The sequence below is a fragment of the Phyllosticta capitalensis genome (genome assembly GCF_038381095.1).
Source record: "Phyllosticta capitalensis strain CBS 128856 chromosome Unknown BKA78scaffold_6, whole genome shotgun sequence".
NCBI lineage: Eukaryota > Fungi > Ascomycota > Dothideomycetes > Botryosphaeriales > Phyllostictaceae > Phyllosticta > Phyllosticta capitalensis.
In genome coordinates this window covers 2,031,294-2,050,872 of record NW_027117444.1, presented here as the reverse complement: position 1 = coordinate 2,050,872, position 19,579 = coordinate 2,031,294, and the positions used below count along the sequence as shown (strand labels likewise).

Genomic DNA, 19,579 nt, shown 5'->3' with positions numbered 1-19,579 from the left:
GGAGGAAAGCGGCGGAGAGAATGGGCTGCTTGGTGCGCCCCGGCAGGTACACGCAGGAGCGCGGGCTGGCTGGGGGGCTTTGGGATTTGGAAATGGCCGATGCAGGCAACGCTGTCGTGAGACTCCAGAAACCCTGTTTACGAGAGGGAGGGTGTGCAGCAGGCGCAGCTGCGAGGTGTGAGAGCAAAACTGCGTCTCCGGTGCCGCAGCACAGCTGCTGCGAAGTGCGGTGAAGCTGGACCGGGGAGCTCGCGAAGAAGCTACGCTATCGAGGACGACCTGACGATGACGACGTCTGCTGAGAAGCAGGGGAACCGGTCGTGGTGGAGGAGAACTGCGGTCGTTTGTGTCGTTGCGACGGTAGGGTGAGAGAGATTCGCGCGTGCCGACGACTTCCTTTTGCTGTGGAGTGGTACCAGACCCTTCTCGTCTCCAATGGGTGTATGGTATTGTATCATTGGCTGACTAAGGATACACCCGCCCGTCATCCAACCACCTCGTTCACTTCTCTCCATCTTCCAACTCTCCATCATATCAATGATTGTTTTTTCCTCTCACGATCTCCATTGAGAACTCGTCATCTAATGCACGACCCTCGTGCTCGCGACGATCTACCATCCATGTCCAACTACGATCATCCAGCCACCATCACTTGGTCTCCATCAATTCTGGATTGATTGACCGACCTTTGCTCGCCAAAGACGTACATCACACCAAAACTCGTGGCCGTCCATGGCCCATCTGAGACTGCTCCCTCGAACGACATGCCTCCCTGTCTCATAGTCCCTGTATTGTCCCTTGCCTTGCTTCTGCGGGTTCATCCGCCTATCGCAGCCTCCATTTTTTGCTTTTCATCCTTCTGGTCGACCGTCCGCTGTACGTACCCGACATCCATGCTTTCTCTCATTTTCCCCATGGAACACCCCCAGAAATCTCAACCCTTCTGCAAGTCACCTTTCCGTCGCCTATCTACTCGATTCTCTTCTTACGCAATCTCCGCATCGTGCGAAATTTCCGGTTGGTAGTATGAGGCGGCGGGCGGCGGCCACGTTTCTGAACCATGCACGAATGGATTCGAGAGAAGGAGAGACGGCGCTTTGCCCGTCCGCGGTCCACGTTGCGCTAGGACGGAGCCTCTGTCGCACCGAACAACACGATCTCTGTATCCCCACGGCCTCATGCGCCTCGCAAAACGTGCTGACAAGTCGTGTCACGTGGCGAGCACCACCAGAACCACTGTCGAGGCGAGACTGACTGTGTGGGACACGCATCAGATGGAAAGTCAAGCGGCAGTATTGGAGTACGCACGTTCGCCTCGTCTGGACCATGCTGTGCGACCCCCACTATATATAGCCGCGTGAGCCAGGATGCACAGGCTATGCAAGCAGCAAGCAGCAGCAGCAGCGGACGGGAGCAGTGCAGCGCGCTACCATATCTGCCAGCAACCAGCAACCAACCCTCCAGCACCACACCGCTGCATCTCACCTCCTCTTGGGATTTCCCAATTCAGTCTACTCTGACGCAAAGCGACTGTTGCCCCTGAGCTTCTTGCCGTACCGATAGAAAAAGTAAGGAAACCTGCCCGGGGTCACAACACTTGTTAGCCGAGTTCTTAACCATACCGCTGGGGATATGCATAATGCGGAGAGTCTTACGGTGCCATTGCCAGGGCCAGAAAGGCAAGCACCGAACTTGCCCACTGGTAGCCCAGATCTGAAAACGTCAAGCGCTTACGTCAGTTACCGCTCTTTTGACGCCCCGAGGCCTGTCGACATCATCCTGCTTGTCTCAGCGCGCACTTACTGTTGTACATTTGCACTCCGAACAGCGGGAATGCCGCGGCGAAGCTCGACCGAGCGAAGCTATTTGCCGCCAATGCACTGGCTGCATACAATGGGTACTGCGCTGCGTCAGCATGGCCAAATTTGACAATCAAGCATGGCAATCGACTCACGCAATCGACGAGGAACGTGAATATCCCAGAGTATGTCCAAATCACGCTACCAAGAAATGTCAGCCACGTCGTTCGTCCTCACAAAATCTGCTGACAGCGCGCTCCTTACCCGATGCCAAAAAAGGAGGAAAAGATTATTGGGACTGCAAAAGTCAGTACATTCTCCCCTGAATACGAGACGCACGGAGGAGCTCCTTCCGCGATTACGTACCTATCCAGTGGACCTGCAGGGACAAAGGTTAGCTACGCGCCACACCAGTTGGACGATTGACTTACGCTGGAATACGTTGTCCAGGCAAAGCCTATTGTTGAGCAACAAGGTCAGCAAAAATTACTGGTGGAATACTCAAAAGTCATCTCCACCTACCAAAGAGCGCAATGGGAACCACAATCGCTCCAAAAATTGTCGGCGGTAAACGAAACTCTGGCTCCGATCCACCTGGCTCACCCCCTTGCTCCTCTCGTTGACGCACGAGCCGCGCGTAGTTCCTTCGCCAGAAGGGATCGCTCAAAATTCCCAAGATCATGCCGACAAACAGACCCATGAAAGCCAGGCCCACCTGCGACAGGGTGAAGCCGTGGTTGTTCTCAAAGACCAGGGGGAATGCTCCGAAAAAGAGATACAGGATGCCTAGCAGGATCGCGGACAGAATGCACAAGTTCAGACACTGCGAATGGCATCAGTCAGCCTGGACGTCTAAGCGAGCGCAGAAAGTGGCTTTTCCCCACCATTGGTTCGAAGATAAGGAGTTGGAAGGGTCTGATGCAAGACCAGAGCACCGTCTTCGCAATTGACTTGTCCATTCGCTCAATCGGTGCGATCCAAGCGTCATTGCCCGTCTCCTGCCGGAGTTTACGAGCCTTGCGGCGAAGCAGCGCAGGGTGATAGGTTTCGGGCACAAACAGTGTGATCAGGCACAGCTGCACCCCGATCCATATCAACATGACATAGAATGTCCACCGGAAGCTGCTGTACTGGTTGATGAATCCTCCAACCAGTGGTCCCAATTCAGGCCTTTTACGCATGTGTTAGCAACGCTTCTCTCAGCTGCAACTTGCTCAAGCCTTGGCCGTCGACGATGTGCGCGAAGGCTGACCGAGCACTGACAAAACATGCTTCCTCCCCTTGGCGCAACGGATTTGCGCAACGCAGCTTACAACCGCGACAGCGTCTGCACCCACGGGGGCTTGGCCTTGTAGAGCAAGCGTTGTGCCAGAAGACCGGCCTTGTGGTCCAGCCCCCGCTGGCGCCGCAACTCTGATGCTCAAGCCTCGCAGATCATGGGGGAACGTGTAGGGGTCCAGGGACAGTGCTTACCCAATGAATGGAGAGGCCGTGTAAATCATCATGGGCGCCGACAGCTCGTGCCTCGCAAAGCAATCGCCTACGGTGCCACCAGCCACGCTCAGAAACGCCGAGCCAGAGAAGCCGTCCAGAAAACGCGCTACCAATATAGTAGCCATGTTCGGGGCTACAGCGCTAGGAATGACCCATATTAAGAAGAAGGTATACGAGCCCAAGTAGACCGCTCTCCTGCCATAGAACTGATGCGTCGTTAGCAAATAGACGTCTTGACCGGAAGCAGGTGCGGCGGTCAGCACGACCGCGTCGTCGTACGTACTTCAGATAGGGGGCTGAGGATCATGGGCCCTACACCAAGCCCAGCTACAAATAGTGACAGGCCTAGTGTAGCCACCTCGCGTGACGAGTGAAACTTCTTCTCGATTTGTTCGTAAGTGCTGGTGTATAGCGAGGACGTGGCTGCGCTAGAAGCAACATGGTGTTAGCTTCCTCTCACGTACTCAACAACCCACTGCAGCAATTTTTGGGTTTATTGGAATTTCGAGGAATATTTTTGGGTCTTCTGACTGCGCTCATGACTTGGCAGACATGACAGCAATTGCGCACTTACACGCAAAGCGAGCTGGTCGACACAATGATGACAATGAGCCATCGCCGGGCCAAGCTCATGGTCCGCGGATTCTGTACTTTTCTCGAAGCCTCCGAGTCAGGGAGCGTCTCCCAAGTGACCTCAAACTCCTTTTCCGGGTCGATGGCGTCTCCGCGACTACGGCTCGTACTCGTTCCAGGGGCAGCGCCCTCTTCGTCCCAGTGTGTATATCCATCGCTCGCGGCATAGGAGCGGTGCGACTGGACGGGCTGCAGGCTCGCGCGGTCGTCCCTGCCCTCAGGCTTGATGGGCGCAAAAGTCGCATCGCTGTGTTCGCGCTCACTATGCTTCTCGTCATCGATTGGCGTATTGGCGGCGGAACTCGAACTGCTCGAAGGGTCTGGTGACATCATGACGCAGAAGGTTTAAGGTTTCTTGGCGCTGACGGGTGATGTGCGTTAATGGTGTTGCGAAGGAAGTCAAAGATCCATCAACGGCGATGGGAGCAGCTGCCTTGTTGAAGCGCAGAATGGAACGACAACATCACGGTATGAGGGCAGACATGTCGTGACTGTGAGGGCGAGCGCGCGGGAAAAAGTGGCCGAGCGAGCGGCATTCGCCCTGCAATTGATTTACAAAGCGGCCGCGGTGTTTATTTCCTTCTTATCACCGACTGGACCCACAGAACGAGGCGAGGAGTCCAGATGGCTTCCATTCCACAGATCAACGCGGGGAATCTTTGCCCTTTGCCGTCGCCCATCTGCCTTTTACCCGCAAACACATTACTCAGACGACTGATGCAACAATGAGGCTCTGCAAACGTCTTGGAAACCACCATCGCGTTCAAGCTTCGCCAATGCCGTTGGTCGCGAGTGTAGTTTGGACAAGCTTTTGGGTCAAGGTTCGGCAAGCGCGCCAGGGACCTCCCCGTCGCCACCAACGCTTTCGACGTCATGTCAACCAAATTTTGACGTCCGGTCTTCTCTGCGTCCTTTCATTCTTTCAAACCGTCGCAAAGACAACGGCATCAGCGGCGAGGACAACGGCGTAGCGGCAAAGGGCTGACGTTGACACAGGAGCTTGGACACAGCGGATGAGGCCCTTTTTTTTGCAAGCCCTTTGCCGCCGTTCGGCACCGGGCGTCGTCAACGCGACGTAAAAAGATGTAAAAAGATCAACCAAGACTCGGACTCCCAGTCGAACCGTTGAACCACTCCTCTCGACCCGTCGCGCTGGCACGTCAATAGCACACCCATGTTGACGCGTCTCCATTCGCCATTATTGAAAGCTTATATCTGGCGGTGAACGCATCGCCCCTGACGTCCCTGGCAAATATTGACGTCGGCGAGTCCGCTTCGAGACGTTTGCCGGGCAACCCGTGTCTACCATTGCGTCGGTAGCCATCTCGTTTCGAAACACGCGGTGAGCTTCGTCGAACACCTGTCAAGCCGTCCCTGCGCAGTCTGAATATCTTCAGCAGCGTCGCCTGCGCGTTTCGGAATTATTGGACCCTTGCATGCCCCCCCGCTTCTCCAACAAAGGAACATGTTGGCAACTGCACTTGCGTCGTATGTCGTCAAATTCAAAGAGGATGCACGTTGCGAGGGACCCAGAGTAAAGGGGTGTACAAAGCGTGCTACGACATATGCCAGGCCCACACCACGTTGGTTGCTCCATCATGTCGGCCAAGATAAGGAAAAGAGGCACACCCGAGCTCAGAGACAATCGTATGCGACGGACCTGAATAGTATACCGCTCTTCGGCAAACGGCTTGATTAATCAAAAACGCGATCCAAGACAACGTTGGAGGATCTGTGAGGCGCTTAAGATGGCGGCAGTAGGCGCTGATATCCTACAGCACAGCGTTCGTGTTTGGTGTTTCCCTTCCCCCGCAGGCGCTGTTGATCATCTTCGCCTCCAAACGTGCGGCTCTCCATACGAGCGGCATACCCGTCGGCCACAGTTGCATGTCTTGCCAAAAGCAGAAAGCGGTGCAGTAAAAGGTTCAGCCCCATTGCAACGGCCTAACAACGGTGCAGGATACGAAGGCGCGCGGGACCCGGTAGCTTGGAGCCGAAGCAGACGACCTCCAATTTGATGTGCGCGCGCGTCCGTCGTCTGTTTCTTGGGACTATCTACGTCGACTCGCCGTTTGCCCCCCAAAACTAATCAGACCAAAAAAACGACATGTCTCCCATTCAATCCCACGGGCGGACGCACGTGTTCAGTCAACATGTACGTACGCACGCCCACTACAAGGCGGCGACGATCCCTCCGCTGCGACCGCATTGCATATACCTACATAACAGGCCTTACACACCACCACCACAACAGCCTCTACCGCAACTAACTAGTCGCAACGCGCGCACTTCCGCCGCCACGCCCATGTTGCCCTGCCCTACCATGCCATGCTATGTCATGCCATGCAATGACAGCCCAGAGAGCAGCGGCAGATCTCAAGTGCTGATACGAAAGAGCGCCGCCCAATTCGTCACTGTCGCCGACCTCAACCACCAACAAAATGATATTTTTCTCACTTGCACTCCTGACGCCGCGCCGCGCTTACTTGCTGCTGCGACTAGGCGCACTGCCGTCCGCCGTCATGACAAGGACGAAGTCCTCGAGGAGGCCCTACATGGGGCTTGGATTCTATCTGACCACCCACCCTCCTGCATACCCGCCTCAACGGCGCGCCCGTTTTATCCACTGATCCTCCGCCGCCTCCTCCGCCTGCACAGATTGCGCCAGCCAGCCAGAAACTCGCCCAGGAACGCACCAGGTCACCTCGCCCGTCGCTACGTACAGGTCACGCTGTAGACGCCCGCGCCGCAGCCGTTGCGGTGGCTGGCGGCAAGGCAGCAAGGCCGACTGGCACTCGCTCAGCCCAGGAAGCCAGCAAGCAAGCCCAGTCGTGTTGAGATCAGATCAGCGTTTGCTCAATCAACTGCTCACTGACTGAATCCTTCCTCATTCCTTCCATTCGTCCGCACAATCAACCATCCGGGTAGGCGCCCAGACGTCAGAATAGACAGACAGGTAGACTGGCCGTCCATGGCGATCTTCCCAACTTGCGTCAATCTTTACAGCTGTCAGGTGTGTAGGTACATTACATACGCAAGGTCACGTAGACGCGTGCGCACACAAGGTAGTGACATACGCAGTAGCGGACTGGGCAGGCAACCACGCCGAACATCGGCCTCGCCGTCTCCCCAGCAGCCATCGAATCAGCGAACGCGCCATGATCTGATCAACCTGCCTGCCTACCTGCCCACGTACCCCTGAGTTGAATCGAGTCGAGTCGAGTCGCATCGCCCCATGTCTCATCTGATGTATCTCATCTGACGTCGTTGCGAATCAGTCGAGTTGCGTCGAGTTGAATCGATCCCACGAGAGGGTGGCAACCATAGGGTCGATGGACTCTGCTGCTTGGGGAAGCAATCAGCATTCAAGCAGAAGGAAGTTGACTCGATCTTCGGCGCTCTCATACACGCGGAGCCGTGGTCAACCCGTCGTCTGTCATCTTCGCCACTTGGTTCACACTTTTAGCATTCGCGTCGATTGGTGCCTCTCCTGCTCTAATCTTCTCCCCTTTCACCCTGCTTCTGCTTGCCAACGGAATGGAACACGCGCTGCTTTGAAGTCATCTTCCATGGCTATCTCGTTGCATTAAATCTCATAAGTTCATTTGGGCCTGCTACACTGTGGGGAAACATAAAGCGTTCAAGAAACATCCACCGTCCAGAGGCATTTCAGTTGGTAGCAATCGAATGCTGAGGTACGCGATCACTTGTGAAAATTACGCGATTGCTGGACAATTCTTCTGAAATGAGACAGACGGACAGTCCTAGCATGCATATTCCTAAAAGACCCGCTTTCTTCTTGTAAAGCGGCCGGTCGTGCGCGACTTCATGGACGATTGATCGGGTTACTGGCCCGAATTCTTCTCTCCATCCTCGCAGATTTGTCTCATGTTATTGTCTTTGGCGATGATGGCAAAGATAAGGCTGAATGTAGGTTGGTGAGCGCAATTTGATCTGTCTGATCTCGTTTGCGGTCAGAGATGAGAGGTGACAGGAGCAGAAAAGACTGATCGCTAGGTCTGTGATAGCGGGTATCGTGCAAAAAAGAAAATCGAATGCTTTTCAGATGCCGCTTTGCTGTTGGACGAGATATTCTTGATAGAATACCAGTCTTTCAACTCATGACTCGTGTGGCTCGACTGATATGGGGAGTAGGAGAATTTGTCGTCCGAGCATCAAATGGTGACGCCCAGGTTCTGTGAGCGTTGAAAGTGTGTTTGCCATAGGAAATCAAGGCACTTTTGTAGCTCTTGGACTCACCGTCACGATGAGGAAAAAGTCTGAAATCGTCCAAAAGGTGGTGCATCATTGCGACTGTCGTTGATCTCCATCGAAGCGTGTGTACTTAAGCAAAGCATCAATTGATGAAAAGGAGACCATGCTGTTTTCGGCGGAGGCGGAAGCTCTTCGAGGCAATCGATCCAGATACGTGAGATGGGGATGCCCGTCGACGAACTCTATTCTTGTAAGCGCCGGCAAGTTAGAGAGGCACGCAGCTGCGGAAGCTTGGGCTCTGGGTTTCTCCTGTGGAGTCGTCGTTTTGGGGTGGTAGTCGGACCACTTGGCCGAGTCCTAGTGACTTGAAGACTTGGATATCCATGGTGTCGCCCAGGGAAGCGATAGTCGTTGGGCACATGATACTAGCAAGGATTGGTGGTCCATTTCCAAAGGCACGGAAGCGCAGGTCCTGAGATCACGCTCGCGCCAAAGGCTGCGGCGAATCCAAGCGTTCTGAAAATTTAGTCGTCAACGATTCGTCGCTTCTGTTGCTGCAAGTAAACGTACGTTGTGATGCCGTGGCTCGAATCACTGTTAAGCGCGTCAACTCGGACCGGTGGGCAAAACGCAGCTTGTCTCGACAGCGCTTACGCGTCACGTCATGCGATGTTCTCCGTCTTCAGATCTCCGATGCCTTTTGCTATACGCAAATTATTGCTTTGATCTCCGAATATGGGTCGGGGGACCGGAGGCTTTTGAAAAATTTCTCGTGAATGAAACGACGGTGCCAGATGTCTCCTGCGTCCGAACGGGGCAGTCGTTTCACCACAAATAGATTTCAGAGAAACGAAACATCCACTCCAAGAATTCCAAGAGCTCAGACTGCGAGAAACGGGTGGGCGTTTGGAATTCTTTCGGCTCCGCATTTGCGAAAAGGTGTGTACTTGACGGACGGAGGCGGCAAAGACCAAGCACGCAAGCTACTCATATTGAGTCGGATAGTTGAGTGTGAAATGGTGAGTCATTTACCTCCGCAGCTTGAAGTCATCTTCTGTTGAATGGCAACTATGTTAGAGGTTATCGCTCGTCTCAAAGGCTGTTGCAAAAACCTTGGGTCGTAGAAACTTCGCAGTCACAACGGCTTCTGACAGTGGGAGTCCACGCGTGACTCTTGTCAAACAAATAGGAACCAACATTTTCCAAGCCTAGGGCTCAGATTGCCGAACAGAACCTGGCCAGATGTAGTACCTTGGTTCAGGTGGGTATTGTCGCGAGAAATCGCACTGAGCCACCAGGGTCTGAAAAGACAAACCCATTCGAGAAACTACTTCTTGTTCAGGGGAGCATCAGTAATTTCAGGGCAAAGGGTCGCAAAGATGGATAGTAGCATCTGACGAAGTCGTAGCCAAGACGATGCTGCATGGGAAGGAGGCAAGCGTGCCAAGTTGGTGAAAAGACAAAGCGAAAAAGGTGAAAGACCGGGAATGCTTGTCGGTAGTAAAGTTCGCTGGCATGGTCGCGGGTAGGAGCTATGAAAGATTGATGGGCCGGAGACTGGGTGTACAGAGAAGAGGAGAGGTCAAGGAAGAATGGTGGATGGGCTGGAGTCGGGAGCGAAGCGAGGCTAACCGGCCCCGGGTATGCAGCCGCCCGCCAACCGTCTCTCCTTCCCCCCGAACCCAAGCTTTTGAGGCTCCAAGCCGACCATGAAACAACACCACTGACGACCGCTTGGGCATCTTGGAGAGATACGTGGTCGCGTCGCCACCCACACCCTTGGCTCAAACGCGCGCCCTCTCTTCGTTGGCAGCTCCAGCTGCTCAGGCCTTCCAGCCGACGCGACTGCGCCTCCCCCCAGTCTTCGTTGGCAGCATCAGCTGCCTCCGGATTGTTCTGTCCTCGACCCCAGACTTTGACCAAGCACTTGCCAAGATATTCTTCCCAGATCGGCGACTAGATCCGGGTCGCGTGCTGGCCCGACCCATATGCTTCTGCTGGAAGCGACACCCCTGCTAGCGAACACCAACCTCCAACGACCAACCCCAACCAATCCTTCGTGTCGTCGCAATGTCTACAACACCGGCTGCTCTGTAGTCACCAGCCTGTTCGGACTTAGACCTCTGAGTGCTAATCACCAAGCCTGACCGTATTGTCATGGACAACTCCAAAGACGGGAAAAAGACAGCATCTTGTGGACCTTGATTATGGGAGCGCTACTGCCCATCTCCAAAAGATGTCCAGAGGCTTAGATCTCCTCCTGGACTAAAGACAGTCTGCCGAGACGAAAGAATTTTGAAACCTCAGCTAGTCCACTTCTGTCTCGTAACTGAAGGGTCACGCAGGAAATGGCCTGTACGTTTTCCTGCGGCCGCATTCTCTCGACCACTCGCCTCTCATCAAGCAAGGATACCAATTACCATTCCTTGAATCACTTGAGGGCTTGTCCTTCGTCACTGCGCCCCCTGCTGCCGCACTGCTGGGATGCTGTAGTCAAGTGATGTGCGTGCTACGTACTGGTCTTTTTGATCCAGAATTTCAGGCATGGCCACACAGGTGAGTTGGAAATGTTGGAAGCTGCGAAGTTCGTAAGGTTCGTTCGATTCTCCAGGTAATCACCTTCCAGCGTCAGTCGGATGCATTCGTCCTATTCTTCTCCCGTGGACTCGTTCATGTGGCACCCCATGCCGCTTCTAGTCAATCTCAATCTGCAACAGGTTGGGATCTAAGCGTCGACCGTATTCAACATCGGGCATGCTGAAGCCAGCATGGCAAGCCCGAATCCAGGGCCAGTCCGAAGTTGCCGCTCCTACCTTTACAGAGTACCCCAGGCGGAGGAGACACGGCTAGTGCCTTCCCTCTTATATGAACTGGTAACCCCCTTCTCCTCTGGCTTTGTTGTATGTGAAACTGCAATTCTGGCCCGTCACGATTACAACTAAATGGTAAACGTACCTCGCTGCTCCTCGGAGTGATTTCCTTTCTCCCTCACCTTATACAGCAAAATCTCTTGCTGGACAACGGCTTTGCTGGACTGGACCACCGGTACAATGGGGGACTCTCGCGGAGAACCTTCTAGCAAAAGGAGCTCTCGAGTCTTTCTCGTCCCCTCTCCTACTGAATCCGGTGGAGTAATTTATCGACCATTGAGTCCTACCGAGTCCGATCCTGCGCTCTACACCTCCAGTCAGGACAACCTCGATGGAATCACTGCCTGCGAGGATGACAGCCGGCGACACTCTCAGTACTCTCTTTCCTCGCTCGTTTCCCAATTCTATCTACCGGAGCATCCCAGACCATCCGCTGGCGGGCATTCGCATCGCGGTTCATACGTAGCCCCGTCCACACCTCTGTCAGATGGATCTACACAATGCTCCGTCTCCAGTCCCTACTCCGAGGTAATGCGCCAATTCTCTCCAGATCTGGCTGGCAAAGGATCACAATCATCTGACCAGTTTGTAGGTTCCTCTGTGCAGCAAACCTGGCAACCGGGCCTCTGCGCTTTCCATGGCAAGCACTTTCGACTTCAAACTGCCCGAGACTGCGTACACGATCGAGAGGGTCCACGTCAAGGATGATGTCGACATGTTGCCCAGGTGGAAATTCGTCCTACACAAGACTTGCCCACTCTTCACAATCGCCGCAATCGCGACATACTTTCTCTACTTTTTGTTCCGATTTGCATACACTCTTGAAGCTCAACAAAAGTTTGGGAGAGTCTACGTCATGGCATGGTTTTTCATTGCCGCAGAAATCATGGTTGTTGGTATGGATTCTCCACCCGCTTGAGGGGATGCAGCGAACTGATCATTTTGCAGTGCCGGGGATGTTTCACCACATTTACTCGCTCCTTTCCTTCAAGAACCGAAAGCGACAAAAGCTTCGCCTGTATGGAGAGGCTGCGCCGACCATCGACGTTATGATCACAACTTGCAAAGAAGACGTTGATGTCGTTCTGGACACTGTTCGCGCGGCATGCAACGTCGATTACCCCAGGGAGCGCTTTCGCGTCGTTATTCTTGACGACGGGGGCGATCAGGAATTGAAAAAGGCCATCACAGAAATGGGCATGGACTATCCGAATGTTCATTACTTTGCGAGGGTCAAGACTCCTGGGGTCCCACACCACGCAAAAGCTGGCAATCTTATCGCCGGGACGGAATTCGTCACCACCTTACCAGGTGGTGCTGGTGAATTCATTGCCGCTCTTGACGCTGATATGATACCTGAGCCGGAATGGCTCCGCGCTCTGATCGGACATCTTCTCCTCGATCCTGATATGGCTCTGGCTTGCCCGCCGCAGATGTTTTACAACGTCCCGTCCAGCGACCCCCTAGTGCAGTCTCTTGACGCCTTTATCCATGTCATGGAGGTTACAAAAGACACTTGCGGCGTTGCCTGGTGCACAGGCTCGGGCTACATTATTCGTCGATCCGCTCTCGAATCTATTGGCGGTTGGCCAACTGGAACTCTCGCCGAAGACACCTTTACCTCCAGGTTTGCTTGTCTCACATAAGCCAGACTCGTTCATCACTAATGAGAATCTAGTCTTCTTCTCGGCGCAGGCTTCAAGACTGCGTATGTCCACGAAGCTCTTCAATGGGGTACAGTGCCAGACTCTTTCGTTGGACACCTCAAACAACGCACACGCTGGACACTCGGGACGCTGCAGAGCGCTATAAAACAGCGTTTCTGTCTGTACGGTCCCCTGGTCAAAAAGATGACGCTCCTCCAGCGACTCTCAGGCCTCATGTTCGGCGTCGACGCATTCTCCAAGCTCTTCCTAATCGTTGCGCTCTTCACCATTCCTGTGGTTCTAATTTCAGGGGGAACGCTCGTCGCTTACACCAACCCAACCGAGCTGCGGCGCCAGACGCAATTGGCCTTCATCTCGCTCATGTTCTCGCTCATCCACGACTGGATTTACTTTCTGCCATCCGGGTACCGACTTGCGCAGCGTGACTCGGCGGCCATGATGTGGATGGCGCCGTACCACGCAATCACCGTGTTCCGCAGCTTCATCTTACCCAAATGGCTGGGCGGGAAGCCGATGGCGTTCTCATCGACCGGCAGCATCAAAGACGAGCTGAACGAGCGCGACGCGCTGCGCCGGGCGCCCATGTGGCGAAGGCTCAAAGTCATCGTCATCGACTCACACGCGTGGATCCACCTCCTATACGTTGCGTTCCTGCTCGCGGCCGTGGGCGTCAGCACATCGCGCGCCTTCACGCGCAACGGCGACAACTGGCACCACGCGCTCATCTACCTGCTGACGCACGCCTTCTTCCCACCCATGCTGTGGGTGGTTACGCTGACGGCCTTTATGGTGCCGCTCATGTACGCCATCTCGCCGCCGACGGTCCCCGACCGCGAGGAGCTGCTCGACCGCGACCCCAAAACGGGCGTCGCCCATCCCAAAGAGGAACGCAAGCGCCAGAAGTGGGGCCGCGGCTCCATTTGGTATGAGGCGTTGTGGGGCGTTATTACCGTGTACACAACGGCCGTCTTTTTGGGGAGTCTGTTCTTCGTCGATTGGAAAGTCGACTTTACGTCTGTTGGGGATAATCTAGGATTCTCGCCTAGTTAGACGACGGTAATTGTTGTGGCGGTTGACAGTAAAGGCAAAGGCATGCGGTGAAGACGAAGACGACATTGCAGGAGGCAAAACGCGACATGGGAGATGGACACGCGCCTCATTCCCTTTGAGGCTTCTTCCTTGGTTTGACATGTTTTACGCCATTGTCCTCTTTTGTTCTCTCTACTACGGTTGGATCGTTTTACTTCTTTTTGGTCATGGGCTCTTCTTACCTCTAATAGCTACTACAACTACATCAATCTATCGTACCAACTCCTATGACGAATGGCATGCGTGATTGGCTCTTGAGAATAGGAGGGAGTGCGGTAAATTGGATCAGCGTGTTGGGAAGAGTCCTCGGACTCTACCTGAAGGTTGCGACTTCTTGCGCCTCCTGCCAGCCGCATCTTGTTTAGAATCCAGACAAACCTGGATTTGCGTTTGAGGCAATCTAGACGCGAGGTCGCATCATGCAAGCAGGGATTGATAATCCGGGGACGCGGAGGGGGCAGGGACATGATGTGGGGAATGGCAGGCCGGAGTGATCGAAGGGTGCATGCGTGGGGTTGGACTGTGGGGAAGCAAATTCCCGGACACCATTGTGGAGCAACAAGGCACGCACTTGATGCGAGAGACAAGATGTGTGGAAAGAGATTTCCGTCCAGTGCTGGATCTTGAATGTTGATTCGATCCATCTACCTATACGTCGGGATTCCGCGCATCTCCAACCCTTCGAAGTCTTGCTATTCCAGTATGTGGTGCAGTGGTCGTCTTTTGGATGCCGCTTTGTAAAGATGTGATTACGGCTCACGAATTCGTGTTTTGGGTATGCATATGCTGATGGGGCGCCGCTTGGAGATGCGCAAGCAGGCTTATTATGCCAATATTCAACGTGAAAACCATAAACGCCCATGATGCTGCTGAAGCGAAAAGCTGGTTGGACGAGCTTCAAGAGCCTCGGAATCTCCAGTCGTCAAAGTCGTCAAAATCATCTTCATCGTCGTCCTCCTCATCCTCATCCTCTTCATGTGTTTGGGCGGGCGCAGAATCTGGCTCTGTTGTTGCATCTTCACCGCCTGGTTCAGTTGCGCGTCGCAGAGCTTCTCGCTGTTCTCGCAGCTTGCGAACTCTCTGCTCCAGCTCGTCCATCTCGTCAAACTCTTCCTCCAGATGCCGCACAGCGTCTTCCTTTTCAGCCTCAAGCTCCTCTTCCTGCTTGGTCCGCTGTTTGCTTTGCTCTTCCCGCGCCTGGGCTGCTAGCTCTTCGGCCGTCATGGGTTTGGCCTCGATGGTGGCTGCGGCGTTGATGGCGGCAAGTCGCGAGCGTTCTGGAGGAGGTGAGGCAACGTCACGCTCAAATGCAGCCCATTCATCTTCATCGATGTCTGCTGGGGCTGTTGTTTGTACGTCTTGTGGAGGAGGTTGAGGTGCGGCCGAGATTGGTGCGGGTTCAGCGGGTTTGTCGGCTTCGACGGCTGTGTCATGCTCGCCTGAGGCATCGCGTCTGCTCACGCCATCATCGAAGAACCCCTGTGGAAGCGCGTCCGATGCGGGGCCCTTCGCCCGCTTTCGGGCGGCTTCTTCGACCTGGTCGTCGGCGGGCTCGGGTTTGCGCTTTTTGCTGGCGGCGGGAGCTGGCGGAGGAGCGGGTTTTGCTGCTTTTCGAGGTTGCTGAGGCCCACTACGAGCGGCGCGCTCAGCGCGCAGCATAGATCGGACGTCTGCCATGTTGTTGTGGGAGAGAAGGGCGAAGGAAGTTAGTGAAGTTGTTCGGTAGCGCAGGGCCTCGGTTGGTTCCTTGGTTCTGCCACCAGGGCGGGGTCACGTGGAAGGCGGTGAGGGCGGGCCATGTTGCGGCAGGAGCTCTCTCCACTCTTCCCGGCTGCCGACAAGCACATTTCACCGCGCAACAACACCACCGCCAGCTCAACAACCAACACTTTACGCTCGCCTGGGACAGCTCACAACCACGCGCGCACCGGCACCGCTCCATCGACACTCGAGTCGCATCTGCCATTGACGCGACCTCTTTGCCGCTTTCGTCCACTCCAGGCCGGGAGGCGCCACTGAGCAAGGGCTTAGCTCGGGCACGCGATCGCGCTTGGTCGGCGCTGTTGCGACACGCATCACACTATCGGCCAGCTTCATTCAGTCGACTTTGGAGAGAGGAGGACGGGGACCTGTATAGCTGCGGCGACTTGCCTAGTCACCTGAAGCTCGCCGCTTGATCTTGTGTCGCATCATCGTCTTTCAGTCTTCTGTCCGTAGTAGCAACGCCGTGAAGCCCTTGAGCGAGAGACATATCTCATCTGAGCCCTCAACGACCGTCATCCTGCCCTGCTCAATCTTCAGTGACGTGTGATTGTGTCTCGCCGCATCATGACTGGTAAGCACTGCCATGGCGCGTCTCTGCTTGACACTTCCAGCGTTGTTTGCGCCTCGACAACTCCCACAACATCTGCTAACGCTGGTCCCACAGACGAGATACGTCGCTCGGGCCGTGCCACCAAAGGTCAGCACACCAAAGATCGCGACCTGCCCGACACGCCTGTTCCGAAGCGCAAAGCCACCAAAAAGAACTCCAAGCCTGCGAACAAGCCTCAGCCAGAGCCCGAGGACGAAGACGACGACGATGGCGAAGATGATGCCCTCATTAGGTGCATCTGCGGCACCGACGACGACGACGAGGGTGGTCGTATGATGATTTGCTGCGACAAATGCGACGCCTGGCAACACAATGACTGCATGGGCCTTACTGAGGACCCAAAGAAGCAGCCGGACAGCTACCTTTGCGAGCAGTGTAATCCAAATGGACACCCAGACACCGTTGAAGCCTCGAAGAAGGGCATCAAGATTTGGGATGTCAGACAGGAAGACAAGAAGGTCAAGGGCAAAAAGGGCAAGAAGTCTAGGAAATCCCGTCAAAGCGAGATTCGCGCTGCTGTGAGCGAAGAAGCCGCCAGTCCCAAACCTCAACCAACGTCTAGCCCTGCACCACCAGTGCAGGCCACTCTCATCCCCAAAGAGGAGCCCGAGGAGAAAACTGCCAATGGGAATTCGGAAGTAGGCGACGAACTCATGAGCTCATCCATTCACCAAGCTAATCATTCACAGTCCAAGAGCCCCCAGCAGACGGCCCCTGGCGGTGAGAAAAGGCGAGCGGACACCGCAAATGAGTCTGCAGCCAAGCGCCGCAAATCTACACCTCACGAAAAGAAAACACCAGAGTCCGCACCAGCTGCCAAACCGATCGCCATCGATGACCTGCCTCCTGACCGGCAAAGGGTGGCCAAAAAGTTGCGTGACGAAATTGCAAAGCAGATCAAAGATGCTTCGAAGCGAGACTACAGGGTCCCTGATGGGGAGACGCCTGATTCTCTTGGATCTCATTTCGCTCTCCAAATCGAAGGGGGACTTCTGAAGCACTTTCCGCAGGGGCCCTCTGCCTACGCACAGCAATTCCGAAACATTGCTGCCAACATTCCGCGCAATCCCCAGCTGCTGACTGGTCTTCTCGGTGGATCTTTGGCACCTGAGAATCTTGCCACCATGTCTGTGGAGGAAATGGCAAATGAAGAGCAGAAGCGTCAAGACGCTTATTTGAAAGAGCAAGCCGAAAAGCAGTCAATATTGACTAATGAGGGTGTTGTTGGTCCAAGATATCGGAAGACCCACAAAGGAGACGAGATTATTGATGAAGCGGACGTGAACCCGGGTGTTGATGACGCTAGCTTCAATCCTCCTGTCCGCCGAGAGAGTCAGGCCGAAAAGGAGAGTCGCTCGATAAGTCCTCGCGAGGGCGGGAGTCCCATGCAGGTCGAACTACCCGAGCACATGAGCAACGAGAAGCAACCTCCTCAGCTCGACACAGCGGCCCGCCGTGCTTCATCCAACTTTGACTTGAACAAGGTCTGGTCGAGCGTCCAGTCGCCAGATGAGAGCCATCAACGTGCGCCACAGTTCCGCAATCGACAGAGTTCGGCGCAACAGCAAGCACCATCTGGACCGGGCGAAGACCCTGACATCGATCGGCTCCTTCACGAGGACGAGAATGATGCCGGGGCCTTTGATGAAGACCCAAGCATAAAGTGGCGGGGCGAGATCGCGATGCCTAGCAGAAACATCTCTTTCAAATCTGTGGCGCGTTACTCTGGTGGAGGCGACGTTGGCCAGGTCATTCCCTATGCCGACTTGATACCTCAGCCGACGCAAATCAATGGACGTATCGAGATGAGCAGGACAGAAGACTATATCGTCAACATGCGGGCCAGCCAGGTGCATGACGTTGTCATTCTTTCTCTCAGTCCCACGACTCCCGAAGACAGGGCTCAGTACGAAGCAGTCTTTGATTACTTCAACAACAAAAAGGCCAAATGGGCTGTCCTCAACCGTGAGCGAGCGCGCAGCGACAAGGTTCGCGACGCTTACATCCTCCCAATCTCGGCCGGCGCAACCACTCTTCCCGCTTGCATCGAAATGTTGGACAATGTCTCCGTAGAAGTTCCACGACAAGACAACCTTTTGCTCCTTTTGCTAGTGGTCAAGACTGGCGACGCGGTCAGCTCGTCTCAGGGCACTCCTATCCAAGGAGATGCACCCAGTGCGCACGGTACGCCTGGTAGTCACCCTCCGATGCAAGGTGTTGGCGGGCCGCAGGCTCCTACGCCGCACGCCCCGACTCCTCTGAATCAACCGCAACCTCCTGCCTATTCGCCTCATCACCAGCATCAAGGCCATTCCATCTCCCCAATGAACCACGCCCCGGCATATGGCGGAATTCCGGTTTCTGGACCGCAGCAAGCGGCGCAGGCGGCCATGTACCCGCCCCAACAACACCATCAGCAGCCGTTCCCGCCTCAACAGGGCTACCAGCAATGGCCAGGCCACGGTCAACATCAATACCCTCATCCACAGCCACCGCAACCGCCAGGCTATCCTCCCCAGATGATGGCGCAGCACCAGCATCAGCAGCAACCTCAACAGCAAGTGCCGCCCCACCCACCCCAACAGCACCAGCAACATCCGCAGCAACAACAACAGGGGCAAATTGCGCCCAAGGTCCTCGAGACGGCGATGCGCGTGCTTGGCCCCTATTTTCACGCGTCTAGTACACAACGGATGTTGCGCGACGCCGGCGAGAGCGTAACCGAGGAGATGCTCGAGGGCATGCGCCAATTCCTCGAGGACGTGCCCGAGGCGCGCGAGAGCTACGAAGTCTTTTTGCGCCAGTTGGGCGAGCGCCGTGGCAGCGGAAGTAGCTAAGTGAATTCCGCGCAGTCACGCGATCGGCTTGGCTCGCTCTGTGTGGTTCGGTCTGGCCTGGCCCAGTCAGCTCGACAAAAATCGGTCTGTTCATCTGAACCTCTGATTTGTGCGAGGCATTCATGCATGCGTGGCCTAATTTCAGCCTGCTTTCGTTTGGTTCGCGTTCCTCTTCACTTTCCCCTCCTCCCTCCCCTCTCTCTGATTTCTCCCTCACTACTCTCAATGTCACGTTGGTTTGGCAAGCAATCATTGCGTGGTGGAATAGGATAGGATGGCATGGCATGGCATGGTTGGGGGCAATGCAATGCATTGGAGGCGATTGCGTCTCTCCATTCAGTCGTTCGCTTCGGAGGATCCGCATGCATGCGTGGGTGCGACTTTTTGTTTGGCTTTCTTTTTTCAAAAGTTTGCTGTTTTGCGCGCATATGTTTTTTGCGAGGCGGTGGTGCCGGCAGCGGTGGTTGAAGTCTTTCTCCCCTTTGAAGAATACAAAAGTTTCTCTCTTTTCATGTTACCTCTTGCACATTAGTGATGATGTCTCGGGCTGTGATGTGGCTCAGCTCAGTTTTGTTTGGCTGTTGTCCTTGCCAAATTTGCA

At 54.9% G+C, this 19,579-nt stretch overlaps 5 protein-coding genes across 5 annotated transcripts; 3 read left to right on the top strand and 2 right to left on the bottom strand.

Annotated features, from left to right (window-relative positions):
- Positions 1 to 1,511: 1,511 nt before the first annotated feature.
- Positions 1,512 to 4,256, bottom strand: BKA78DRAFT_252354 (MFS transporter; the record flags this gene model as incomplete). The annotated part of the gene is made up of 12 exons (XM_066884726.1): positions 1,512 to 1,578; positions 1,656 to 1,713; positions 1,804 to 1,900; positions 1,955 to 2,000; positions 2,064 to 2,097; positions 2,166 to 2,178; positions 2,231 to 2,256; positions 2,322 to 2,622; positions 2,684 to 2,969; positions 3,273 to 3,499; positions 3,577 to 3,721; positions 3,868 to 4,256. 12 exons carry the CDS (start codon positions 4,254 to 4,256, stop codon positions 1,512 to 1,514), a joined length of 1,689 nt encoding a protein of 562 aa, XP_066743711.1.
- Positions 4,257 to 6,033: 1,777 nt separating this feature from the next.
- Positions 6,034 to 6,663, top strand: BKA78DRAFT_296690 (uncharacterized protein; the record flags this gene model as incomplete). Its single annotated transcript, XM_066886651.1, has 1 exon — positions 6,034 to 6,663. One exon carries the CDS (start codon positions 6,034 to 6,036, stop codon positions 6,661 to 6,663), a length of 630 nt encoding a protein of 209 aa, XP_066743710.1.
- Positions 6,664 to 11,648: 4,985 nt separating this feature from the next.
- BKA78DRAFT_353881 (nucleotide-diphospho-sugar transferase) lies at positions 11,649 to 13,728 on the top strand (the record flags this gene model as incomplete). Its single annotated transcript, XM_066891629.1, has 3 exons — positions 11,649 to 11,907; positions 11,960 to 12,638; positions 12,690 to 13,728. 3 exons carry the CDS (start codon positions 11,649 to 11,651, stop codon positions 13,726 to 13,728), a joined length of 1,977 nt encoding a protein of 658 aa, XP_066743709.1.
- Positions 13,729 to 14,664: 936 nt separating this feature from the next.
- On the bottom strand, positions 14,665 to 15,444 carry BKA78DRAFT_353880 (uncharacterized protein; the record flags this gene model as incomplete). The annotated part of the gene is made up of 1 exon (XM_066891628.1): positions 14,665 to 15,444. The coding sequence occupies one exon, from the start codon at positions 15,442 to 15,444 to the stop codon at positions 14,665 to 14,667; it is 780 nt and encodes a 259-aa protein (XP_066743708.1).
- Positions 15,445 to 15,941: 497 nt separating this feature from the next.
- BKA78DRAFT_155680 (uncharacterized protein) lies at positions 15,942 to 19,115 on the top strand. Its single transcript, XM_066883017.1, has 3 exons — positions 15,942 to 16,102; positions 16,196 to 16,779; positions 16,831 to 19,115. Exons 1-3 carry the CDS (start codon positions 16,096 to 16,098, stop codon positions 18,976 to 18,978), a joined length of 2,739 nt encoding a protein of 912 aa, XP_066743707.1. The 5' UTR covers positions 15,942 to 16,095; the 3' UTR covers positions 18,979 to 19,115.
- The last annotated feature ends 464 nt before the right edge of the window (positions 19,116 to 19,579 follow it).